The sequence below is a fragment of the Mus caroli genome, unplaced genomic scaffold (assembly GCF_978045245.1).
Source record: "Mus caroli unplaced genomic scaffold, Mus_caroli_1 scaffold_12, whole genome shotgun sequence".
NCBI lineage: Eukaryota > Metazoa > Chordata > Mammalia > Rodentia > Muridae > Mus > Mus caroli.
The window spans coordinates 4,539,262-4,567,207 of record NW_028227267.1 but is presented as its reverse complement, the minus strand read 5'-3'; the positions used below and the strand labels follow the sequence as shown (position 1 = coordinate 4,567,207).

At 37.1% G+C, this 27,946-nt stretch overlaps 1 protein-coding gene across 5 annotated transcripts in view; it reads left to right on the top strand.

Annotated features, from left to right (window-relative positions):
- Slc4a7 (solute carrier family 4 member 7) overlaps positions 1-27,946 on the top strand; it is a 92,569-nt gene that overhangs the window by 27,060 nt on the left and 37,563 nt on the right. For 2 of the 5 annotated variants that reach the window (XM_029468782.2, XM_021181295.3), the window contains exons 4-12: positions 1,844-1,982; positions 2,666-2,826; positions 4,215-4,403; positions 6,915-7,283; positions 10,357-10,472; positions 12,850-13,007; positions 14,784-14,871; positions 23,222-23,368; positions 26,024-26,130. In XM_029468782.2, the coding sequence (XP_029324642.1) occupies positions 1,844-1,982; positions 2,666-2,826; positions 4,215-4,403; positions 6,915-7,283; positions 10,357-10,472; positions 12,850-13,007; positions 14,784-14,871; positions 23,222-23,368; positions 26,024-26,130 (1,474 nt within the window). The remainder of the gene's footprint in view (positions 1-1,843; positions 1,983-2,665; positions 2,827-4,214; positions 4,404-6,914; positions 7,284-10,356; positions 10,473-12,849; positions 13,008-14,783; positions 14,872-23,221; positions 23,369-26,023; positions 26,131-27,946) is intronic. The other 3 variants (XM_029468784.2, XM_021181294.2, XM_029468783.2) reach the window with 2 other exon arrangements.

Sequence of the window (27,946 nt, the reverse complement as noted above, 5' to 3'; positions counted from 1 at the left end):
GTAGAGACTGGCACAACACAGGTATGAGTAATAACACAGGTTTCTTTCAGTGCAGAACTGTGTGAAGCCAGACGGTCTGCACCAGAAATATTCAGGTGCTACCAATGCAGTGCTTAGAGACTTAGGCCATTTGATCCTTGTTTCCTTATTTGTTAGAAAGAAAGAGTGGGAGTCAGTGATATTCTAATTTAAGCAACTAAGGGAAAAGGTGAAACATTAAGCTGATAGAATATGAGCAAAGACTAGAAATGGCTAAATGATTCAGTGAAGAGAACTTAACTGCTCTATCAGAGGACACGTGTTCAGTTCCCACTATCCACCTCAGGCAACTCACACTACCTGAAAATCTAGCTACAAGGGATCCAACACCCCCTTTTTGGCCCCTGTAGGCTCTATATACATGCATAGAAACCCCACACAATCACACACACATAATTAAAAAATAAATCACGGGACGTAGTGATGTGTACCTTTTATTCCCAGCCTTAGGGTACAGAGGCAAGTGGATCTCTGTGACTTTACTGTTCTCTGCTTTATTGCTCTTGAGGCTCAGCCCTCAGGAGTATGCAATCTCTTTCCTAGTGCTGGGGTTTCAGGCATGCATGGATTTTTATGTGGGTGCTGGGAATTTGAACTGAGGTCCTCATGTTTGCAGAGCAAGGACTCTTACGGCTGAACTTTCATAGTCCCTATGTTTATGTTTTGAGTTTGTGATCTACAAAGCTCATGCTTAAGAACTGTGTAATTGTGTTTAACAACAAATAATCTCATAATATTTTATGTAAGTCTATAGTTTTGGGCCACATTCAAAGCTGTCCTTGGCCAAATTTCTTAAGATCCTCTTTAGTGTCTCAGAAAAAGGCTGAAGTATTCTGTCTTAGCACCTTTATACAGCATTGTCCTGGAGCACTTAACCTCGTGTGTGTGTGTGTGTGTGTGTGTGTGTGTATGTATGTGTGTGTGTTTGTGTGGAGGGGGGTATACACATCACACATGGATTACAATGAAGGAAAAAAGTCTTTGCAGATGTAGGGTCTTGCAAGAGGCAGTTACTCTAAACAGTGAGCATCACTATGGCCCTGATTGAATTCGCTGGTCACAATAGGAAACCAATCTTTTCTCACTAGTAGCAATGAATACTCAGAAATGGTAGTTAAAAATACTACCTACGGTGTCTCTAAAAAAAGTTCTATTGTAATGAAGCCATTCAAAATCATGCACGTCCTAAGAATAGAGCAGTTGGCCATAGTAATATTGCTCTGGCCTCTGGGCATTCATTCAACATAAAACCTGTGAAAACTCTGTGCCATTTTCTGAAGTCTGCCATTTGTTTTCACATCTTTCACTAACTGTCCTCTTCAAGTGTTTGTTGCATCCACAGGGCCTGGAGGGTTTTTTACTTAAGGGCTCAATTTTAGTGTGAATTCATTTCTCATATACAGCAGGGTAGATTTTGTTTTTAATTGAAAGTCTTAAGTCTTAATAGTTTTCTACTATTTAATGGTCTAGTGTCTTTTTTGCAAGTATGTTTCTTGCCATGATCCTGACCTCATAAACCCCAACCGACAGTTGTATTTCTCTAGAACAGGAGGAAAGCTGACTTGTACATATTGGTAGCTTGAAGTTTGACTATGTATTATTTGGATTTTGGAAGTAAGACTGGTCCAGGACTTACCATGCAGACCAGGCTGGCCTAGAGCTTGAAGTTATTTTCTTACCTCAGCCCTCTGGAGACTAGAATTGTACATGTGAACCACCACACCCCACCAAAATCTATGTTATATGACAAAAGTGTTTTAGTTTGAAACTGTGCCCAGAATGTCTGTACTGTTGTTTTGCTAAGACACGCCATCGCAGAGGGTGCAGTTCATCCTCGGGACCGAAGACGACGATGAGGAGCACATTCCTCACGACCTCTTCACAGAGATGGATGAGCTGTGCTACCGAGATGGAGAAGAGTACGAATGGAAGGAGACGGCCAGGTAACACTGTTCACACTGGTTTATAACTTTTAAGTACAAGATACATACAGTTGGGGATTTGTTTGTTTACTTATGAATTTATTGAGCTAGGGTCTTGTTTTACAATCCTGGCTGGTCTAGAACTCAGGATCTAGCCCAGGCTGGCGGCAAACTTGCACTAGTCCTCCTGCTTCTCCCTACTTAGCGCTGGGCTCATAGGAACAAATCACTTGATACTTGTTAATGCCTATACATTTTCTTTTTTTCTTTGCCTTCAATTTATTCCCTTGAATATTCTCATTTAATATGTTATAAGAGGGGGTTATAATAGTGATATTCAGATTGCTTTAAACAAATTTGAAGTTAATATCTTACATAAAGATGTGAAATGCTACACCTTTGTTTTGTGGCGTTATTATTTTTAAGTATAAATTTTGTTTATCACACAAAGGAACAAACTGATGACTTAGTCACATATCATTAAACCTCAGGCTTGTCATGTGATGCAGGTATCAGGTTTTAGTTGATGCAGGCATTAATTAATAATGACTTGATTTGTGGAAATGCATTTGAAGCACTATTTTGTTCTGGTAGTGATTTTATTTCCTTGTTTTTCTTTTTAAAAATCAAGTTTATGTTTGTGGCATTAAAATAAAAAAATGGAATGTCCTTGATTTTTTAGTTTCTCTATATTATTTAATTAGGTGGCTGAAATTTGAAGAGGATGTTGAAGATGGTGGTGACCGATGGAGTAAACCCTATGTGGCAACTCTGTCTTTGCATAGTCTCTTTGAATTGAGGAGTTGTATCCTGAATGGAACAGTCATGCTGGATATGAGAGCAAGCACTCTTGACGAAATTGCAGGTTATATAGTAAACTGATTTTTTTTTATATTTAATATAATTAAATAAAATTAGATGTTATTTAGGCTTAGGCCTAAGCTGATTTTCCCCTTTGCCCCAAAAAAGGACAAATGAAGACCACCCTTGACTTACTGGCCTGAACCATTACTTTTATGTGGGAACTTTTAGTGATTAAGTTGGGAAAAGAGTGATTCTGACATGTAATTTGGGAATATTATCCTGGTTCACCCTGGACTGGGATAGAAGCAAGAAGTCCATCTATTTATTTGAAGTTGTGTGAGGTAGGTAGTAGATACAGCAGTGGAAGCCAACAAGACAGATTTGAAGGATTTTAAGGAGTTAGAGTTGGAAAAAATGGAAAAAGAGTTGTGTTTATTTAATGACTTTAGTCTACAGTTGCTCAATAACAACATCATGTTAGTTGTGAACCAGATACTATGTAGTCAGTGCAGATTGCTCCCACAGAAAAACAGTAGATGGAGTTTTTTGATTTATTAAGAAACCCAAAAACTTAACTGTAATTTGTGGGCTATAAATACCTTGAATTTTATTTGTTAGATTTGACTGTGTTCTGGAGATCTTTGAATTGTCACATCCCATTTGTGTATGAATGACTGAAAAATTGAGTTAGAGTTAGGAATATTGAGTATAGACAGATGAGTCTCCCTTTATATATATTTATAGTTGTCACAAAGTAGAACTTTTATTTTTTTAAAAAGAATGTTGTTACTTATTTTTTGAAACGTTTATACCTGGTATATCAAAGGACCTAGCCTTGATGTCCAGAGCTCACATAGCAGCTTACAACTGTAATTCCAATTCTAGGGCATATGACACTCCCTTCAAATGTCTATAGGTATAGGCTTATGCAACCACATGGTGCACATGCATATATGCCCAGGGGCAGGCGAGTATAGTAAAATAAATAAGTTACTTTTAAAACTTTGTACATATTTGTACAATGTATTGAAAATTGCCCTGACCACACTAATTCATAGAAGGGCACAGGCATCAGGCCTCTCATTCTCCCATTCCTTTTTATTTCTTGACAGAATTTGCTATGTCAGGGATTTGATCATCTTCATTGGTTTTGTACCTCAGGCAGAGTAAAAGCTATCACTTTACTGCCCTGCTCCTAGTCTAACACAGAAGCCTGTGCCATTGAATATTTAGCTAAATAGAATTTACTATTTCTGTTTCATTTTTTTAACTAGAATTTACCATATCTATATAGGAAAACAGCCTCTTTAAAATATACTGTTTAGTAAAATAAGAGTCTCATTCATTATTTCATGTTGGATGCATACTGTTCATATTTATCTTTATGCATATCCTTTCATAGCATTTATATAGAAAACCTCTGAATTTTTTTTTTTTTTCATTGACTAGATATGGTGTTAGACAACATGATAGCATCTGGCCAGCTAGATGACTCCATAAGGGAGAACGTCAGAGAAGCTCTTCTGAAGAGACATCATCATCAAAATGAGAAAAGGTTTACGAGTCGGATTCCCCTGGTTCGATCTTTTGCAGATATAGGCAAGAAACATTCTGACCCTCACTTGCTTGAAAGGAATGGTGAGATCAGTTGTGGTGTTCAGTTTTTCCTAACACTTCTCTAATGGCATTCTAGTATGTAACAGTTAATACGTGTTGTAAGAAAAGTGGTATTTCCACATTGTTATCATTTTTATATATCCAAAATTATCATTTAAGTGTTTCTTTTGTTTGTTTGTTTTTGTTTCTTTGAGATAGACTCCTTCTCTATCCTGGCTGGCCTGAAACTGTGTAGGCTATGCTGGTCTTGAACTTGATTTTTCTTCCTGAGTCTCCCACTTGCTAGAATTATACACCTTACAAACAACACCAGTGTGAGATAGAAAACGCTTGGATGAGAAGAAAGCATTCACTGTTACTAAGATGACATACATTTTTCTTAAGTAGTCTATAAATAAAATTGCTATCTCTTACCCTAAATCACATTTGCTTTTTAAAATTTTGATTTGAGGTTTCTTGTGCAAATTATTTAAGAGGAATAAATATGATCTATAACTTTAACGTTTTTAATTCTAAACACTGAGTTTGAACTTTATGCCTGTATTCGATTTTTTTTTCCTTCTAAATATGCTAAAAGTACTAATCATAAACAAGTGTTTTAGGAACTGGTTTCAGATGTTTATGTGCTTTGTGAAAGGTTTTCAGATAGACAAGTTGGTATCTTTCAGTCCATTGAGAATGAGTTAAATCAGTTCTGCCTTCCCCTTTGGAGGATGATAGCAGGTTTTGTAGGACTTGAGAAGACAGTGGCTTTGTTTTGTAAACTTTACTTTTATATTGTGTATATGTTTTGCCTGCAAATATGAATATGTTCCACATGAGTGAGAGGTTGGACGAGGGTATTGGATCCCCTGGAATGGAGCTAAGGATGCTTGTGAGTCACCACATAGGTGCTGGAAAGAAAGCCAGTTCCTCTGGAGGAGCATCCATCAGGTCTCTCCTTTCCTCCTGCACTCTAAGTAGCCAGACAGGGGTCTGTTTCTTAGAACTAATGCACATTGAACATTCGCCTTGCTTTACTTTCTTTTTTCTATAGTAGGAGTACACCAGTATGGTTCTCATTTGGCTCTTGAAAAGAAACTGGGATAACAAAACCTAGAAAGCCCAGATGCAGATGCTTCTGAGGGTCCTTACTGCATCTAACAGGAAGCCTAGGAGGCTTGCAGTTTATGACAAATGGGACCTGGGACACAATAGCTTTCTGCTCTTTTTGCCCCTGAATGGCTGTTAAGTGGTAGTCTGAGTTATCAGCCACATGCATAAGGCCTTAACATGTCAGGGGTTGACAATCAGCCAGTGTTTGTAGCTCAGAGTAAGATATTTAATTTGGTTATTAAAGAGTCTTTTAATCTGTTTAAAATTATGGCATGGCACATTTAAGGGACTTAGTTTAATTTAGAAAGAAGTTATACACAGGATAGATAGTTCTGGTTTCATTCTTCTATTGTGGTCTCCACTGTGAGAAGAGTGGTCACTCACCTGAAGGACGCTAAAAGGCTTTTAGTCCTTTATGCAGTGTCTCTCTTTATTCTCTCTGTAGTTTAATTTATTGTCAACATAACACAATGATTATTTTTGAATGCAGTGTTATGCTAATTTCATTGCATTATGATTATAATGTAAGCAACTTTTCTGCATGTAGCTCTTAAAAACTAAATATTAGTTGTTTATGTGTTAACAGTTGCCTCTACTAACTTATTTTAATTACCAAACAAATAATGGGTTTATCACACTCTTTATCTTTATTATATTTGACTCTTCTGACCATGTAGCTTTGATTATGCAGATTACAAAAGATTGTTCCATTTCTTATGTAACTACTGTTTGGTTTTAGAAAGCTACAGAAGAGTGTTTCTCTGTTAAGCCACACTTACTAGTAGTACCAGGTATTTTAAGTATAAATATTCCTATGCTTTTGAAATATTCGACTTATTTCTCATTGCTCTTGCCCAATGCTTTGCTTTTAGTTAGCTAATTCCATGATTGTGTATATGATATGTATACTGTGGTAGAAGCAAGACGATGTGCTTTGGATTATTGATTTAAAACTTGATGTCATAATTCTCTTTGTCTCTCACTTTTTTAAAAAAGGACAGGCCTCACTGTGTAATCCTGACTGGCTTGAAATTTGCTTTATAGACCAGGCAAGCCTGGAACTAAGAATTCACCACACCTGGCTATAATTCTCTTGAAAAATAGTTTTTGGGATTTATCTTGCATTTTTAAACTTAAGAGCACTGTGAGAAACATTTAATACTAGTCTTAAGTTAAATTATTAAGTAATTCTAATGTAGGCTCTTTGAGAGATAATGGTCTGTAGATGTTGGTACAATTTAAGAAAAAAAAAAAAAAGATATCCATTCAGGCAGGAAGTTTAAGAATTTTTCAGTGATGTTATGGGTAACAATCTGACTGACCTGCTAATCCTCACAGAGAAATTTAAAGCTTGTAATTTGTGGTTTAAATTGAGATTTGTGTTCTCTGTTGCTTAATGCAATGAACATCATTTTGTACTTATTTGTTTTGTCTTAGGGGAAGGCCTGTCAGCCTCCCGCCATTCTTTGCGAACAGGTCTGTCTGCCTCAAACCTTTCCTTGAGAGGAGAATCGCCTTTGTCCCTTCTTCTCAGCCATCTTCTTCCTTCTTCAAGAGCTGGCACCCCTGCAGGCTCAAGGTGTACCACCCCAGTACCCACTCCCCAGAGCAGTCCTCCCTCCACCCCCGACTTAAGTCGCCTGGCCTCCAGAAGTTTCCAACAGACTCAGCCTCAGGCCCCAGAAGTACTGGTGTCACCTGACAGGGATGATATTCCCAGAGTAGTAATCCATCCGCCTGAGGAAGACATAGAAGCACTCAAAGGCCAAGAGCAGAAGAAGGAGGAAAATACTGACTTCACTCCAGGCAACTGTCCAGAGTCCTCCACGCGTGTGCTTTCTGCCTCTGGGTCACTTGCACTGAGAATGCCTGTCAGCACATAGCTTGAGCAGCATATGTAGATAATGCTTATGATTGACTTCTGCATGATTTGTTTTTTATAGGATATTACAGAAAATGGTAAATTTATTAAAGTTAGGTCATAAAAAACTACAGAGAAGGCTGTGTACAAGTCAAACCCTTAAATATATTTTTTCACTGGAATTTTAGAGGTCATGATATTGGAGTGCTTTAGGAAACATTTTTTTGATGTGAACTTAGAAGGGTGGCTTTTCTTGTGCACTTTTAAGGTGAGGAAGCACAGAATGGTAATGAAGAGGCCCCTTTAATTTGCTTTGATGCTTTTCTTTAAAGAATAGTACATCTTTATCTACCTATATGATAGGGTGCCATGTATGTTTATTTTCCCAATCTCTCTGAGAAGATTGAAATTCTCTCATAATTGCATGTAGTCTTTATTTAAAGAGGAGTAAAGTATTTTGGAACACACTTTAGTTTTTTATTTATGATTGTGTTATTCTAGGTTTTCCCTCATGTTTTGCAGAACTATAGGCTCTATACTTAATGGTAAGGGCTGCAGACTTCACATTGTTCTTGCAGAGCCAGAATCTGACTTCTAGCACTCTTGTCAAATGGCTCATGGTACCTGTGACTCCCCAGCATCTGATGCCCTCTGCTGGCTTCTTTAGACCACTCATATGAACATGTTCACAACACACACACACACACACACACACACACACACACACACATAGAATCTTAAAAAAAAAAAAAGAAAGTAAACTTCTAAGGTAAAATTTTTTGCTAATTGAAAATTTAGGTATACATTTTTCTTAATGTCATGAATTTTTATGACAAGATGTATCAGCTTTTCTGAGTAGATGAAATGAAAATGGATGGATTTCTGAAGGTAGAGTAAAGGTCATTACTACTGAAGAAAAGTCACAGGATCAGGCATCATTACTTCTTAACTGCCATTGGTTCTTAGAGCATTCAGCCATTTCTAGCAGGACCCCCTAGAGCCTGATAGGTGGAGGAGGACTATGCCGTGACAGGAAGCTTCAATTCCTCACTAGCCTGAATCTTAGTTGTAGGAACTTTCTACCCAGAAGACTAATTAAGAAGACAGTTTTAACTTAGCTGAGTTTGGAAAGAGAATCTCGGTAGCATGCTTTCGTTTCTTTCCTAAGAACCAGGTCTTGTGTAGCTATGAGTTTCTGATCCTTTAGTTTCTACCTTCCGAGTGCTAGTATTAACAGGGTCATCCTACTGTGCTTGGCAGGTGAAGTGTTCTTAACAAGTGCCTGCCATTTGAAAAAGGGACAGGTTGAAGATGACCAAGCAATTTCAGTTGAACTTTATTTTTTCTTTCTTTTCCTACTGACTTTGCAGCCCCTCATCACAAATTTCCTTGTTCTTAACTCTCAAATCTGATGGCTGAGTTTTTCTAAAAAATGCATTATGTACGTTTTTGTTTTAATTTTCTATAGAATACATTTAAACAGTCATTAATGGATAGGACACAATCACAGTTGCCACCAGAGTTTTAATAAAAGGCTTCTTCATTTTCTTTTGTGGGAACATTTTGAAGCCCCTGATAAGGTTAATTCTTTTCAGCTTTCTTAGGCAAGGAAGAGACACAATTCTGAAACCATAGAGGCAAAGGTCAGACATAGGGATCTTAATGAAATCTCCATGTTAAGTCAGCAATCTCAAAGAGTATTTATTTTAGGAAGTAACTTCTATTTCAGAATTGCTTAATTTATCTAGAGAATTATCTACATGCAGTGCTTTTCATATGAAGGCTTTTCATTTACAATGATACCCTAGTTTGTTACAGAGAAGTAAATATTACAGAGGACTTAAGTCCAGAGTTGAACCCAAATGCCTTAATTTTATATTCAATAATTATAATTGCTCTATTCTTTAAGAATAAACATGCTTGGATATATCTAGCATATCAGATATGCTTGAAATTGTAGCAGTGATACTAATTATAACAAAGGACTGAATTTAACTGAACAATATTAACTGAATTTCTATACAATGATAGATTGTATTATATTACAGTCTTTTCCTCTTAAAATGTTCAGTGTTTGAAACATTAATTAGTTTATATTCTTGAACTAGATCTTTTATCTTTCAAGAAAAATATGTATTTAATGGTACAAATCTGTGTGATGCAACTTGGATTTTAAGTGTTTTGAGATTTGAGCTTTTTATAGAACTCTTTGTGGTCAAGATAAATTAGTATAGGTGATGTTTTTGAGCTGTCTTGCCATGAAACGCTGCTGTTGACTGTTACCTGAAGTGAGCACACTAACATGTGAACATGCATCATTTATAATTCAGACAACAACCATGCTGTTCATGTACTAACTTATAGGCTTGCTGAACCATAGAGATTAGTTGAGCACATGGCTGTAAGTGATGAGTATTATTTAGCCCAATTTCATTGATTATGTACTTTTAATCTTACTTGAAAGACTTGTCTATGGTCTTTTAAGTAGATTTCTTAGGAAGAATGGCAGTAGAAATTAGACATTATTGAAGAAATCAAAATTCTTGAGTAAACTTGTGATTTAGAAAGATTAAATGTAGCTCTTAAATTTTCTGAATTACACTAAGAATTTGTCAGTGGATTCATACAGTATTGATAAGAGCATCCTAGATGAAGCCAGGCCTCACTGAGTTCCATATCATTTACATGGGCTAGGGATATCAAAGTGTGTTATCTAGATATATTTGGAACCATAAGACTCCAGTCTTAGCTCAAATCTTTGGTAGTTCCACACTGATTCATGTTTCAAATGGCTAATGTGTAGATTCTAGTATAAATGCTTTGAATATTAAGATACACAACTTCATCCTGTTCATGTGTTCTAATTCATGTTGCTAGTATGAAGCTAACATCTGCCACGTTTTAACCTCTCACATTTGCTTCCATAATAAACCATCACTTTTAAGGATATGAGGAGAATCAGGCTACAAGGTGGGTTTTATTCTTACTAATTTGGGTTGTGTGTTTTCTTAAATACAGGGATTTTGGCTTCTCCACAGTCTGCTCCTGGAAACTTGGACAATAGTAAAAGTGGTGAAATGAAAGGTAACGGAAGTGGAGGAAGCAGAGAAAATAGTACTGTTGACTTTAGCAAGGTAAGCTGTAGTACTTAAGAATAAGTAGTAATGTGTCGCTTTGTTGCCATTGCTAATAGTCACTATTCAGTAGACTGGTGCACATACAGTTCCATGGCATGCTTGTGAGGTGTACGGACAGAAACTGGGATAGGCTCCAAGTATTTGGATAACTACATGCTTATAGTTTCAGCGGTTGAGAAGACAATTCTGTAAACAGTGCGGCATTTTTTCTTTGTACCTGCTTATCAATACCATGATACTAGAATCATTTTGAAGAGGTTTTTTGGGAGTGGCATTTGTAGCACAAACAGTGCCTTCTTCCTGGACTGGACTGCATCCCAGAGTTGCTACTAATGCATGGCGTTAGCACTGTTTGGAATGCCACTAGGAAGCATGGATCGATAAAAACAACAGCAAAAAGCTGTGAATTTTGTTTTGTTTAGATAAAAATTAAAAAATACCCCACAAAGCAAACAAACAAATAACCCTTATTAAGACCAGAACAGAGCAGTAAGCATAAGTGACAGCTGAGTTTCAGGACTGCTTTCTTCCAACAACCACATTGTGGCTCACAACCAGCTTTCATGGGATCCGTCCGATGCATTCTTCTGCTCTGTGTCAGAAGAGAGCTGCAGTGTACTTGTATAAATATTAATAAATAAATAAATAATACTGAAGCCAGGCAGTGGTGGTGCACACCTTTAATTCCAGCACTTGGGAGGCAGAGGTAGGTGGATTTCTGAGTTTGGGTTGAGCCTGGTTGAGTGAGTTCCAGGACAGCCAGGGCTATACAGAGAATCCCTGCCTGATGGGGGGTGGGGGTGGGGCGGGGAGACTACTTTCTTATTGGTTGGGGCAGGTAGTGTACTTTTAATGTGGTGCCTGTTGATTGACTCATGCAATATTAACTTTTTTTTGGGTCATCCTGGAGCACACTCTGTAGACCAGGCTGGCCTCAAACCTTGAGATTCTCCAGTCTCTGCCTCCCAAGGGCTGGGATTAAAGGCATATATTACTAACATTTGTACATTTTATAACTAAGGCTTTGTTTTAAATGCCAAACAGGATCCATTTTTTGTTGTTGTTGTTTTTTTTTTTTTTTTTTAAAGCCTTCTATTCTGTTTTACAATCTGTACACAAATCACACACACCTCACTGAAAACAAGTTGAAATGATTTGTATTGGAGCTTTGTGGAGCTTTGTGCTTTTACATTAAAGAAAACTTGCCAGTAGGGATTTTGACTGTTCTGAACATGTTCATGTGGGTATGCCAGCGTATGCCTGTAATTCTAGTTATCCAAGCAAGAAGCTCTCAAGTTTGTGGCTAGCCTGGGTTACATACTGAGCTTTAGACCACCCCAAATATCTAAATACTACTAAATAGCAAAATCTTGTCAAAAACAAAACAGATGATAAAAGGCTGTCACAGCTGTCACTTCTAATGTCCCTTGCTGTAACTAGTGCTGTTTCAGATTATCAGAAAGTTTCCCTAGCTAAACTGGAGTTTATTCTTTGTTGGTGAATAAGTAAATGACTGTAATTTACATTGTATAAATCTTCTCTGGGCATGGCAGATATGGTTGATTTCTGTTCCTCTGTCACAGTTTTACTTTTTTACTTGGCCTATTCATGTATACCCTCCCTGTCTCTCGTTGGGCAGGAGTCAGCCTCCTGGCACTGTAGTTGTGGCACACTGGGTGTGGGACTCAAGAGGCCGGCTGTAAGTGCTGGTTTTATCTTTTAGTAGATAGTGTTGTTAGTGGTTGTTTAGTAGCTTCTCTGAGCCTGTGTATGAATGAGAGTCCCACCTACTCTGGTATCATGTTTGTAGCCTTTGTAATTATACACAGACAGCTGAGTCTCCCTTACACATTGTTCCATGTTTCATCAATCAAGGCTATAGATTTTCTTTGTAAATGACATTTTTTTTCCATTTAAGGAAAATTCTAGGAAATGATATATATATTTTTTAAAACGAGAATTTATAAAGATATATGAAACAATAAGTCTGAATAATAGAAAATCATGTAATGAATATGATGAATATGTTTTAGCCCTGTGTATAATTTCATTTCATGAGCCATCGTTAGTTTGTGCACTGTATGTTCTTATCAGTTTTTAATGAATAATCTATTCATTGAAAAAAATGTAAGTTTATGTTTGGTTATATAGAGCTTTACAATAGTAAAGGTTGTAGTTAGAACAATGAATGGGGAGTTTTGCTTGCTTGCTTTTTTTTTTTTTGTATTTGTCTACTCCATTATTCATATCTGTGAGAAATTTGGTGTGTTTTCATCTTTTAGATCTCACATTTTGATTACCAGTAGTAGTCTTAAAATCATTCTTTCATTTATTTCTAGGTAATCATATTTATAAATTACTTATTTATCAATAGGTTGACATGAATTTCATGAGGAAAATTCCTACAGGAGCTGAGGCATCCAATGTTTTGGTAGGAGAAGTGGACTTCTTGGAGAGACCTATCATTGCATTTGTGAGACTGGCTCCTGCAGTTCTCCTCTCAGGGCTGACTGAGGTCCCTGTGCCCACCAGGTAAAAGCAGTTTTTCTTTGTTCATATCAATCCATTGGCTGGAAGAATATTTGCTCTATGTAATAAAAGCACTACTTAATTACTAATTGTTGATACTCAGGCATTATGCCAAAATGCTTTGAGTATTAGAGTATAAGTTATCATCCCCTTTTCCCAGCTGATAGCTAGTTTCATTCTGGAACTTAGGATGTAGCCCAGGCTAGCCCGATGCCTTATCAGGCTATAAAGAATAATTAGCAAGTTGTGTTAATCATCTTGTTAATGATGAAAACGAGGGCGCCTCTGTGGTTTAATAGCATCAGAAGCCTAATTGTGAATGTGACTTGTTTTGAAAGTAACTATTATGTTTTTGTTGAAACTTTTTGTTGTTTGGTTTGTTTGTTTGTTTGTTTTAGATGAAGTCAGTGTGGCCCAGGTTGAATTCCTATCCTTGGAATTCCTTCTGCCTCAGCCTCCTAAGTGCCTGGCCTCTGAGCAACTGAGCTAGGGTTTTTGTTTTTTAATTAGGGAGGCTCCATACTAGCATGAAGAGGTTTAGTTGATAATGTACTTTCATGACTGATTCAGTAAGATAGGAAGAATTAATAGGAATTTGACCCATTTTTTTACTCTCATTTTCACTAATGATACAGTGTTGATAAGTGAAGAGAATGATTTGATTACTTTATATGTAAATTTTCACAAAGCAAGAGGCTGCATATTTGGGTAAAATTATTAATATTTCACATAAGAATTGATGAAACCCATTGTTTTATATGCTAGCATACGAAAACAGTTAAAATATGAATATCTGCTACTATAGTGTTAACAAGGATACAACTAGGTACTTTTATTTAACATTAAAAAGTAACAGGTTTGATGTTGAAGCTAGAAATTCTTTTTCCACTCAGAAAGGTTACTTGATTAAATGCCATATTTATGGTATTAAGGCTTTGATCCAGAATAGTTTCAGAGTGCAGAATTTTTTGTGTGTATATTCTGAACTATTTGATTTGACAGACGCTTACTTTCAAGAAATCAGTGTGGGATAAGGCTCAGATGTCAGATTGCATGGCATGCACAAAGCCCTGGGTTCAATTCTCAGCACTACATAAACTGGGTGTGGTCTGACACACCTGTAATCCCATCACTTAGGGCAGAAGAGGCAGTGGAGGCAGGAAGGTCCAGAGTTCAAGGTTACCTCTGGCTGTACCACATGCTCAGGTCATTCTGAGATAAAGTGACTCTTTTCTCAAAGAGGAATTAGTGTAGAAACAGTGCTACTAACCTGTAAGCCCAGCAAGCAGAGACTGAGCAGTGTGATGTCAGCTTGGGTGATCTAGTGAGACCCACATAGGATTGTTAAAACTTTACTTGTTTTTGTCACTTCAGACCAGAGTTTTTATGGAAATTTTTATGAAAAAACACTTTTTTAGTAACTTTTGCACTAAGGAAGCTTACTAAATTATGAATGCCTTTTGTAGTTTCATGATCTGATTTCTGCTTATTTTGTTTAGTATTTGAAATAAGATTTCCCATAGCCTCAGCTGAGCATTACCTTGAACTCAGATCCCCTTGGCCTCTGCTTTCCAAGTGCCAGGATAGCAGGCTTGCCCTCCACACTCAGTTAGGATCTGTTTTGAATAGAATTAACATTATTTTGCATTGGTAACTGTGGGTGCTTGCAAAAGTCTGAGTGTTGTTTCGATGTTTATAATAGAATAACTTTTGAAAGTCTCTGGATTTGTGTATATATGTCAATTCTTTTAATACCTGCATATTTTAATCTTTTCTTAGGTTTTTGTTTCTGTTACTGGGCCCAGCAGGGAAAGCCCCACAGTACCATGAAATTGGCAGATCCATAGCTACTCTCATGACAGATGAGGTAATTAAAATCAAATGTCTTTGAGCTGGACAGTAAATATGCAGTTATAGTCCATTCTCTCATAGTAAAGCTTATAAAAATTATCTTTGATGTCTCGGCTATTTTATTTCATATTCACTCTTCCAACACATGCCTTTGTTGAAGCTGTAAGACCTACTGCTCAGGAATAGGCAGTTTCCTCCAACACAAGCTTGTGTTGAGGCTGTAAGCTCAGGAATAGGCAGTTTCCAACCTATTTTGCTGCTGTTCTTGTACTTTTTACCTCATTGATTGCATTGAAATTTAATTGGTCCTAAAATTTCAGTATGTTGTTTCTTTGGGCTTTCCTTGGAACTTCTCTTTGTCTCTCTTGGTTTAGGGATGTCATATTTAGCTGTAACTTTTTTTAGTGATTAGCACTATTGTTTCTTTGTGAGAAGTTTCCAGCAGTTCTTGCTAGAAATAGCAATGCATCTAACTGCCCAGGGCATCAGAATCCCTGGATATCTGAACCTGATCTGTGTCAGCTACTAATACTTTTTCTATAATCCCTGCTATTTTTCTGGTTTAGACTCTGACCTTTTAATTCAAGTGATTTACTAATTTTTAATCTATATTGATAATAACATTTTCATGTAGGTCTAACATCTCATGATCTCCTGAAAAAAAATTTATTTTGAGTTGAGGTTTCTACATAACCCAAGCATGCCTCAGACTGGCTATATTGCCCAGGCTGGCCTTTCTCTTGGCAATCTTCCTAGCTTAGCTTCTCAACTGCTGAGGTAAAGGCATGAACCATCACATATGCTTTAAGTTCCAATCCAAATCCTTTCCTCATATTGACAGAGAACTTTGCTCTCTTGCGCATGTTTGCACCCTCGTACAGTCTACCCATCTTCACTTTGCTCTGGCAATATCTGCTTCCTCTCTGTTCCTTGGATGAGTTTTGCTGTTTATACTTTTAAATGTTACAACTGTGACTTGTTTTTGTTTTTTTTATATTTACTTTTACTTTTAATTCATTTTTTACACTCCATATTTCATTTCCCGCCCCCTCGGACTGCTCCACATCCCACACCTTCTCCCCACCCACCCTGTCTCCACGTGGATGCCCCCATCCTCCACCCCACCTGACCTCTAAACTCCCTGGGGCCTCCAGTCTCTTGAGGGTTAAGTGCATCATTTCTGAATGAACACAGACCTGGAGGTCTTCTACTGTATGTATGTTGGGAGCCTCATATCAGCTGGTGTATGCTGTCTGTTTGATGGTCCAGTGTTTGAAAGATCTTGGGGGTCCAGATTAATTGAGACTGCTGGTTCTCTTTCAGAACCACCCTTCTCAGCTTCTTTTCACCTTCCCTAATTCAACAACAGGGGTCAGCTGCTTCTGTCCATTGGTTGGGTGTAAACATCTGCATCTGACTCTTTAAGCTGCTTGTTGGGTCTTTCAGAGGGCAGTCATGATAGATCCCTTTTTGTGAGCATTCCATAGCCTCAGTAATAGTGTCTGGCCTTGGGACCTCTCCTTGAGCTAGATCGCACTTTGGGCCTGTTGCTGGACCTTCTTTTCCTCAGGCTCCACTCCATTTCCATCCCCGTAATTCCTTCAGACAGGAACAATTATGGGTCAGAGGTGTGACTGTGGGATGGCAACCCCATCCCTCACTTGATGTCCTGTGTTCCTGTTGGAGGTGGGCTATATAAGTTCTCTCTCCCTATTGTCGGGGGGATTCATCTAAGGTCTCTGGTGCATTCTGGGGGATCTCCCAACCTCCTATTTCCCGAGTTTGCCTGTTCACAGTCTTTCTGCTGCCCTTCAGGGCTTCAATTCTTTTCATTCACCCAATACCAGATCAGGTTCCACTCTCCCCCCAACTTCTCCCTCCTCCATCCACTTTCCCTCTCAGATCTCTCCCTCCTTCTCTCCCTCTCTCCCTCCCTCCCTCCCCATTTGTGATTGCTTTCTTCTCTCTCCCAAGTGGGACTGAGGTGTTCTCACTTGGGCATTTCAGCTTGTTGAGCTTTTTGAGTTCTGTGGACTGTATCTTTGGTATTCCGTTTTATTTTATTTTATTTTATTTTATTTTATTGTGTTGGCTAATATCCACTTATTAGTGAGCACATGCCATGCATGTCCTTTTGGGTCTGAGTTTTCTCATTCAGGATGATATTTTCTAGTTCCACCCATTTCCCTCCAAAACTCAGGATGTCTTCATTCTTAATAACTGAATAATATTCCATTGTGTAAATGAACCACATTTTTTTGTATCCATTCTTCTGTCGTGGGACAGCTGGGTTGTTTCCAGCTTCTGGCTATCACACGTGCTCCTATGGCATGGTGGGTATAGTCCCAAGAGTGGTATTGCTGAGTCTTCAGGTAGATTTATTTCCAGTTTTCTGAGGAACCTCCAAATTGATTTCCAGAGTGGTTCTACCAGTTTGCAGTCCCACCAGCAATGGAGCAGTGGTCCTCTTTCCACATCCTCTCCAACATGTGTTGTCAAGTGAGGTTTTGATCTTAGCCATTCTGATGGGTGTAATGTGGAATCTCAGGGTCGTTTTGATTTGCATTTCTCTGAGCACTGGACTTTGAACATTTCTTTAGGTGCTTCTCAGCCGTTCAAGATTTCTTAGTTATGAATTCTCAGTTTAGTTCTATACCCCATTTTTTTGATTGGGTTGTTTGGGTTTTTGGCGATTAACTTCTTGAGTTCTTTATATATTTTGGATGTTAGCCCTCTATTGGATGTGGGGTTAGTGAAGATTTTTTTTCCCCAGTCTGTAAGTTGCCAATTTGTATTATTGACTATGTCCTTTGCCTTACAGAAGTTTTCCAGTTTCACGTGGTTCCATTTATCAATTCTTGATCTGAGAGCATGAGCCATTGGAGTTCTCTTTAGGAAATTTACCCCTGTGCCAATGGGTTCAAGGCTCCTTTCCACTTTCTCTCGTAGTAGATTCACTTTATCTGGTTTTCTGTTGCGGCTCTTGATCCACTTGGACTTGAGCTTTGTGCAGAGTGACAAATATGGGTCTATTTTCATTTTCCACACACAGACAGCCAGTTAGACCAGCACCATTCATTGAAGATGCTTTTTTTTTTTTTTATTGTATATTTTTGATGTCTTTTTCAAAGACCAGGGGTCTATAAGTGTGTGGTTTTATTTCTGGGTCTTCAATTCTATTCCATTGATTAACATATCTGTCACTGTACCAATACCATGCAGTTTTTATCACTATTGCTCTGTAGTAAAGCTTGAGGTCAGGGATGGTGATTCCCCCAGCTGTTCTTTTATTGTTAATTGTTTTCGATATTCTGTTTTTGTTTTTTTTTGCCTTTCCAGGTGAATTTGGTAATTGCTCTTTCCATGTCTTTTAAGAATTATGTTGGGATTTTGATGGGGATTGCATTAAATATATAGATTTACTTTGGTAGGATGGCCATTTTTACTATGTTAATTCTGCCAATCCATGAGCATGGGAGATCTCTCCATTTTCTGAGATCTTCGATTTCTCTCTTGAGAGATTTGAAGTTATGGTCATACAAGTCTTTCACTTGTTTGGTTAGAGTTACCCCAGATATTTTATACTTTTTGTGGCTATTGTGAAGGGAATTGTTTCTCTAGTTTCTTTCTCAGCCTGGTTTATTGTTTGTATAAAGGAAGGCTACTGATTTATTTGAGTTAATTTTATATCCGGCCACTTTGCTGAAATTGTTTATCAGCTGGAGAAGTTCTCTGTTAAAATTTTTGGGGTTGCTTATGTATACTATCATATTATCTGCAAATAGTGATACCTTTATTTCTTCTTTATCAATTTGTATCCCCTGGATCTCTTTTTGTTGTCTTATTGTTCTAGCTCATACTTCAAGTACTGTATCGTGTAGATATGGGGAGAGTGGCCATCCTTGTCTTGTCCCCAGTTTTGGTGGGATTGTTTCAAGTACGTCTTCATTTAATTTGATATTGGCTGTTGGTTTGCAGTAAACTGTTCTTATTATGTTGAGGGATGGGCCTTGAATTCCTGATCTCTCCAGTACTTTTAGTATGAAGGGGTGTTGCATTTTCTCAAATGCATTTTCTGCATCTAAGGAGAATTTTTCTTTGAGTTTGTTTATATAGTGGATTACGTTATGGATTTTCATATATTAAACCAACCTTATATCCCTGGGATGAAGCCTACTTGATCATGATGAATGATCATTATTATGTGTTCTTGGATTTGGTTTGCAAGAGCTTTATTGAGTATTTTTGCATCGATATTCATAAGCAAGATTGGTCTGAAGTTATCTTTTTTGGGTTGGTCCTTATGTGTTTTATATATTAGAATAATTTTGGCTTCATAAAATAAGTAGATAGTATTACTTCTGTTTCTATTTTACGGAACAGTTTGAGGAAAATTGGTATCAGGTCTTCTTTGAAGGTCTGGTAGAATTCTGCACTAAATCCGTGTGACCTTGGGCCTTTTTTGGTTGGGAGGTTTTTGAATGACTTCTTCTATTTCCTTGTGTTATGGTATGGGCCTATTTAGATAGTTTACCTGCTCTTGATTTTACTTTGATGTGTGGCATCTGCCTAGAAAACCATCCATTTCATCTAGATTTTTCCAGTTTTGTTGAGTATAGACTTTTATAGTAGGATCTGATAGTTTTTTGAATTTCCTCCATTTCTGTTGTTTATATCTCACTTTTCATTTCTGATTTTATTAATGTGGATACTACCTTTTTGCACTTTAGTTAGTTTGGCTAGGGGCTTATCTATCTTGATCATTTCAAAGAACGAGCTATCAGTTTTGCTGAATCTTTGCATTGTTTTCTTTGTTTCTACTTGGTTGATTTTGACCCTGAATTTGACTATTTCCTGCCTTCTACTCCTCTTGGGTGAGTTACCTTCCTTTTGTTCTAGAGCTCTCAGATGTGCTATTAGTGTAAGATCTTTCCAGGTTCTTTACCAGGGCACTTAGTGCTATAAACTTTCCTTTTAGCACACTTTCATTGTGTACCATAGGTTTGGGTATGATGTGTCAACATTTTCATTAAATTCCAGGAAGGCTTTAATTTCTTTCTTTATTTCTTCCTTGACCAAGTTATCACTGAGTAAAGAGTTGTTTAGTTTCCATGTGTATGTGGCCTTTTTGTAGTTTGTGCTGTTATTGAAGACCAGCCTTAGGCTATGGGGATCTGATAGGATGCATGGTATTATTTCAATCTTCATTATCTGCTAAGGGTTGTTTTGTGACCAATTGTATGGTCGATTTTGGAGAAGGTACCATGAGGTGCTGAGAAGAAGGTGTATTCTTTTGTTTTTTGGTGAAGTGTTCTGTAGATATCTGTTAAATTCATTTGGTTTATAACTTCTCTTAGTTTCAATGTGTCTGTTTTGCTTCTATTTCAATGACCTGTCCATTCGTGAGAGTGGGGTGTTGAAATCTCCCACTTTTATTGTGTCGGGTTCAATGTGTGTTTTGAGTTTTAGTAAAGTTTGTTTTATGAGTTTGGATGCTCTTGCATTTGGGGCATAAATGATCAGAACTGAGCTTTTCTCTTGGTGGATTTTCCCCTTGATGAATATGAAGTGTCCTTTTTCATCACACTTGATAACTTTTGATTGAAAGTCTATTTTATTGGATATTAGGATGGCAACTCCTGTTTGTTTCCTGGGACCATTTGCTTGGAAGACCTTTTTCCATCCTTTTACTCTGAGATAGTGTCTGCCTTTGTTGTTGAGGTGTGTTTCTTGTATGCAGCAAAATGCTGGCTCTTGTTTGCAAATCCAGTTTGTTAGCCTATGTCTTTTTATAGGTGAGTTGAGTCCATTAATATTCAAAGATATTAAAGAGAGATGACTGTTGGTTCTTGATATGTTTGTTTTGTAAGTGGTTTTATGTGTTTGTGGCTCTCTGCTTTTGACTTTGTTGTGAGATACTTAATATCTTGTACTTTCTTTTGTGCAAGTATCTTCCTTGTGTTGGAGTTTTCCTTCCAGTATCCTCTATAGGGCTGGGTTAGTCGATAGATACTGTTTAAATTTGGTTTTGTCCTGGGATATTTTGGTTTCTCCATCTATGTTGATTGAGAATTTTGCTGGGTATAGTACCCTGGGCTGGCATTTGTGTTCTCTTAGAGTCTGTATGACCTCTGACCAGGCTCTTCTGGCTTTCATAGTCTCTGCTGAGAAGTCTGGTGTATTTCTGATAGGTCTACCTTTGTATGCTACTTGACCTTTTTCCCTTGCAGCTTTTATTATCTTTCTTTGTTCTGTGCATTTATTGTTTTGATAGTCATGTGACAAGAAGATTTTCTTTTCTGGTCCCATTTATTTAGTGTTCTATTCACTTCTTGTACCTTTATGTTCATCACTTTCTTTAGGTTGGGGAAGTTTTCTTCCATGATTTTGTTGACTACATTTTCATGTTCTTTGAGCTGGGACTCTTCATTCGCCTCCATTCCGATTATTCTTAGATTTGGTCTTTTCATTGTGTTCTGAATTTCCTGGATTCTTTGGGTTAGGAGATTTTTATGTTTTGAATTTTCTTTGACAGTTGTGTCAATCTCTTCTACTGTATCTTCTACACCTGAAATTCTCTCTCCCATCTCTTGTATCCTGTTGGTGATACTTACATCTGTAATTCATGACCTCTTTCCTAGGTTTTCCATTTCTAGGTTTGCCTCCATTTTTGTTTTCTTTATTGTTTCTACTTCCACTTTTATGTCTTGGATTGCTTTATTCAGTTCCTTCACCTGTTTACCTATGTTTTCCTGTATTTTTTTTTCCAGTGGGTTATTGATATCCTCCTTAAAGGACTCTATTATCTTCATGAGATAAGATTTTATGACAGATTCCTGATTTTCAGATGTGCTGGTGTATTCAGAGCTTGCTGTGGTGGGAGAACTGGGTGCTGATGATGCCCACGTATTTTGGCTTCTGTTTTGCTTACGGCCTTGTGCTTGCCTTTTGCCATCTAGATATCTCTAGTGTTTGTTATCTGGGTGACTGTATGGAGTCTGCTTCTTTTGTCCTTTGGTTGCTTCACTCTCCTGGTAGGCCTGCAGCCCTGGCTTTATCAGACCACCTGTGGGACCTTCCAACTTCGAGCTCTTTACAGGGGCAGAGAAGCTAGCTGCTGATCTGTTGCCCTGGCTGCAGTAGATCTCCTGGGAGGCCTTCAGATTGTTGGGTCTTCCGTGGAGCAGTCAAGCCATTGTCCAGCTGCACTGAGTGCAGGCGATCCTCAACTTCTCTGAGAGTAGCGGATCCTCAACTGCTCTGAGTGCAGAGGGTCCTCAACTGCTCAACTGTTCTGAGTGCAGCGGATTCTCAGGATGGATTGGGATATGAAGTCTTCACGGGAGCAGACCTACTAGGGGTCCACCTCAGCACCAAGGACTTGTTTTACCATCAACCCTACACTGTCTACCTGCATGATTTCCCCTCAAATATCACCTCTGTTTTGTGTATGTTTGTTTTTACAAAGTCTTGCTGTCTAGCCCAGACTATAATCAAACTCACACAAATTCTCTTGCCTCTGTATTCAATTATCAGGGTTATCAGTCTTTTCTGATAGGCAGACATTTTCTTGGCTGTCTATTTTTCTCTGTCAACTTTCTGTTCTGCACTTTGCTTAAATTTTTTGTTTGCTTGTTTTTTGTTTTATGAATGGAAGCTTGCTATTCTGGGTAATTATTTAACTCACTGTTCTGCCTGGAAAGACTGCATTGTTTTTTGTTTGATTTTCTTTTGTGTTTTGTTTTGTTTTGTCACATACAGCACTGCACCTAACAAGTCATAAGTAACCAGTAAATATTTGTTAAACAGAATAACTTCTTTCTTCATAGTTATTCATTCAGGATGAATAACACTTTAACGACAGAAATAGAATGACCTGATATTATTGTTATGAATTAATTTGTAACAAATTGCTGTTTATTTGTGAAATGTTTTTTCTTTGTATTAACACATCAGTTTTTTGGTTGGTTGTTATTAATACTAATAATGAGCTAAGTATTGCCAGGTGGAGTGGATGCCTGCTGCTGAGGAGATTTTATGTTATTGGTGTGTGTGTGTCACTCTATTTTTGTTATTAATTTAACATATGTGTATGTGCAGGAAGGAGGGAGGTATGTGCACATGTTAGTGCAGGCCCAATGGAGTACATAAGATTGTGTCATAGTCTTCAGAACTGGACTTAGCACAGATAGCTGTGAGCCACCTAACAGTTCTGGAAACTGAAAGCATGACCTCGTGAGCAGTGTGTGCTGTTAACATGCACCATTGCTCTATTCCAGTATTTCTGTACCTAAAGTGCAGTTTAGTATAGGGAGATTTTTCTTTCCACTGTAAAATCTTTCTACTTAGTATCTTCTTTTTTACAGATTTTTCATGATGTGGCTTATAAAGCAAAAGATCGAAATGACCTCCTGTCTGGAATCGATGAGTTCTTAGATCAAGTCACTGTCCTTCCTCCAGGGGAGTGGGACCCTTCCATCCGCATAGAGCCTCCAAAGAGCGTCCCTTCTCAGGTAGGAGTCGGGACGCACACCGTGGCAGTGGGTTTCTTTCTTTCAGTTAAAAACTTCTCCTGAAATATGTAAGTTATGACACAAAAATTACAGCTATTTACAGTGGATGTGGCTAAGTAAGAACTCTTTAGCATTGAATCCTAGCACTGAAAGTAAATCAATAGTGATCAGTGGTGGTACATCAGAAAGGATGTATTAATATCAGTGTGCCCTCTGTACATCTTTATCCCAAACAGATTTGTTGATTGTTAGCTGTGTTGTTACCCAGACATGTAGATATTTGTAGTCTGCCTGCTTCTTTGTTGAGTAAATTTAGGTAAATCATTGTGTATATATATATATATATATATATATATATATATATATATATATATAAATTTTTTTTTTTTAAATTTTACATGTGCTATTACCAGTCCATTTGTTTCACAAAAACAAATAACTTTGGGATACTGGTTCTTGAGCAACTTTTAAATAGTATGGAATAATTTGTTTTGCACATTTGGAAAATTTCTGGCATACATTTTTGAAGTATATCACTTGTCAAGCATAAGCTTTAACAAGTTGCTTGTTTCTTTATGAAAATTGCCTTATGTGAGTTTTACTTTTTTTCCTTAGGTCAGTTCCGTTCTGATTCATTTTGTTTGCCTGGTATATTACCCATTTACTCAGATTTGAAATTTTCTCAAAAAGTTTACACTCCCTTTGATTTGTGATGTTCCATCTTGACCTATGTTTAGTTTAGCTAATAGACTAATTATTTATTATATTTTTCAAATAATAATTTTTTTAATGTGGATATTTTTCTACTTCATTTCTGCTTTTAGCTGATTGACTTCACTCCTACTATCCTTCCTAAAGATTTGTTTATAATTTTGGTATATTTAATTATTTTGTTTGTTTGTTTTAGATTTATTTTATTTCATACGCATGAGTATTTTGCTAGCATATATGAATATGTACCACACGCATGCCTGGTACTCAGGATCAGATAAGCCAAAACTGGGATTATGCATACTGTGAGCCACTATGTTAATGGTGGCAATTGAACTCAGATCCTCTGAAGAATAGCCACTGTCTTAACTGCTGAGCCATCTCTCCAACCCCCATCTTTTAAAATGTTTCCTAAAAGAATGTTTGGTTTTGTTTTGTTTCGAGACAGTGTTTTACTGCATAAATTTGTGTGCCTGAAACCACCTTGTAGCCACACTGTTTAAATTTGCAGTGTCTTGCCTTGGTGTCTCAAATACTAGAATTGTAAGCATGAGCCACTTCCTGATGGCTTTATATTTTCATATTGTTTTAGATACTATTCAGATTATAATATCTAGTATGGAATTCCCTTGTCCTGTAATATGCTCTGTTTCCTCTTTGATCTAAGATACACATTGGTTCTATCTTTGGCGTTTTGAAGTGTGACCTTACTTTTGTAATCTTGCTACTCTGTGTTAATATGATGTATTTTAGAAGTAGTTTTGTTTGCTTGTTTGTTTTGATTTTAAAATGAAATATAAGAGCCGGGCGTGGTGGCGCACGCCTTTAGTCCCAGCACTCGGGAGGCAGACGCAGGCGGATTTCTGAGTTTGAGGCCAGCCTGGTCTATGAAGTGAGTTCCAGGACAGCCAGGGATATACAGAGAAACCCTGTCTCGAAAAACAAACACAAAAAACAAAAAAAATGAAATATAAGATGATACTGAAGGAATTTTTGTGCTGCTTTTCTAAGAAAAATACTTTAGTAATTGGTTTTCTTTCTCTTTCCTTCTTCCTTCGTCCATCTTCTTTTTGAACTTGTAGCCCAGATTAATCTTGAATTTACAGTATTCTTGCCTCAGCCTTTTGAGAGCTAGCAGTTTAGGTTCATGGAAAAAGGTAGTAACTTTAAAAATTGATACAAAGTTTGGCAGTTAACATTGTATTCTAAATACTTGGATAAGAAATGTGTTTCTTTGGGAGAGTGTTCATCTTCATAGCTAGGCTGGCTAGTGTTTTGTCAAATTAATACACACTTGGGCTATACAAGAAGAGGAGGTCTTACTTGACAGGATGCTTCCATAGTCAGGACTCTAGGACATTTTCTTGGTTGATACTTGGTGAATGTGAAAGGGCCTAGCTCATTGTGGGCAGTGTCATCCCTGGATGGTTTAAGAAAGCAGGCTGAGCCAGCCATGAAGCACACATAAGTAGTGTCCCTCCATTGTCTCTGTCCCAGTTGTTGCCTCAGGTTCCCAGCCCTTCCTTACTTCCTTCATGAAGGACTATGATCAGGACATATTAGCTGAAATAATAAAGCCTTTTCTTCCCCCACGGTGCTTTTGATCATGGTGTTTTATAACAGCAGTGGAAATTTAATAAAACAATAGCTATTATAGAATAGAAATTTGACATGGTTTCATGAATATATCTTATAGTGCTTTGATGTTAGAAGATAGTTAAGAAAGCTAACTATAAATTTAAAATATGAACAGAAGTTGATAGTCAATTCTAAATTCATCTCCTTTTTAATTGTGATTGTTTTAAAAAGTTATACTAGGAAACTTTTTTTTTTCCCAGAGAGTACTTGGGTAAAATCTTTATGAGATGTAATATTCCCTGTAGCCATCTCAGATACCAGTTTTCTTAAAATTGAATTCTGAAAATATATTTTTGTGGAATTCAGGAGAAAAGGAAGATTCCTGTGTTTCCCAATGGATCTGCTCCAATGTCTGTTGACCCTCCTAAGGAGGATGGTCACCATGCTGGGCCCGAGCTGCAGAGGACTGGACGGTGGGTACAGATGCTACTTTGGGGAATTAGGTCTTGATTTAGTAGAAGGGCACCAACATTCTTTAACTCCTCAAGTATTTGGAACTTAATCTTATACTTTTAGGTTTGTGTGGTTTTAAAAATGCATTTTCTATAAGATAATATGACACTAAGGAAAATTTTCATCCATTTAAAACATTTTCAATAATATGTACCAATCTTTATTTTAAAATAATGGATCATATACTCAGAATTATAGTATGTGGGTTTTGGGTGACCTCTACAGAAGGTTCAGAAAGGAAATATGTATCTTTTTTTCCAAGTTAAAGATTTATGAGATGAAAATGGAATTGTACTGAATGATTTTTGTACATTGTGCAAGATTTAAAATTTATGTGAACATTACCTTTTGGAATACTATAAATTTAGACGGACAAGCATGATTAGACCCTACTGTTAGCATCTGGAAGCTTTATTAGAGAAATTAGAAAGTTAATTTTAGAGTAAAGAATAGAAGTATAAAATGTAATAAGATGTGTTTAAGTTACTAGTTATGTAGTGGTTAGTTGTATTAGCGTGTCCATGGTAGAGAGGTACGGTTCTTGGTACTGCACAGGGCACTGGCAGTCACTCTGGGGCCATAGGACCTGGAGTGAAAGCTTTGTAAAATTAGAATATCATATATACACAATGTTGACAAGAATAGCAACGAATATATTCAATGCAGACTTAAATTCGTAATCATTGACTAGAGACATGTAAGAGCCTTTATGAATGAACACAATAAGATTTTACCTCTGTGCCAACAGTGTTGGTCTCCTATTAGCTGCAACCATTTCTTTGTATATTAGAAGTACAGTTAGTTCCTGTGAAGTACCAGTGCCTAAGGTGGATATCTTATGCACCTGAGAGCCTCCTTTGCCACCTGCTAAACAGTCAGTTGTTTATTTGATGGTGGCAATTCATTTTCTATATTGTCATTGGCATCTTCTTAATTTAAAACTGATTCCTTTTGCTACAGATTATGGAATCACTTCTACTTGTCAACATGCCTTCATGGTTTATTTTAGTATTTAACTTAAAAAATTATCATGGTAAAGCTTGGAGCATCCAAATCCTCTACAGCTTAAATTTAAGCTGTATTCTTTATCCATGTTCTTGTATTTAGTATATACATAACCTCCCATTTCCTGAGGCTCAGGACTGTTCTGAATTTCCAGTTCAACAGTATTTATTTGGTACCTTCTGTATACCAGGCAGGATTCAGCTTAATTGAGGTATGGCATTGAACATAAAGATTCCCTATTTCCTAGGGTATTTATATTTTACTGGAACATTTTCAGATTAAAAATATTGAGAAAGCTTAATTTTTCAAAAAGTTGAAATGGTATAGCTTTGATGTTTTAATGTAAACATAGATCTTTTTATTCTTTCTAAAACCTCTTAGTTTTATTAATATATATATGTACGTGTATATATATGTATATATATATATATATATACTATATAAGTAGTAATATACAGAAATAGCTTTTAAGGTTTTTCTTTTTCTGAGACAATTATTCGTATAAATAAATAGTTAAAGGTCATAAAAGTAGTTATTAGTCAACTTCAGTATTAAAAGCATAGCATTCTACATTCACACTAAGGACTAAGTAAGATATAATTTCCTTCTCTGTATTTCTGCCCATTGCCATTCAGATCTGTATTACAGATAAAAATAGAGTTGTGTTTGCACATTTATATGACTGGCTGTTAGGTTTTGTTTATTGTATGTTTACTTCTCTATATATTTGCATTCAAAGTTAAAATTACTCCTATAAAGTCATTGCCCTGC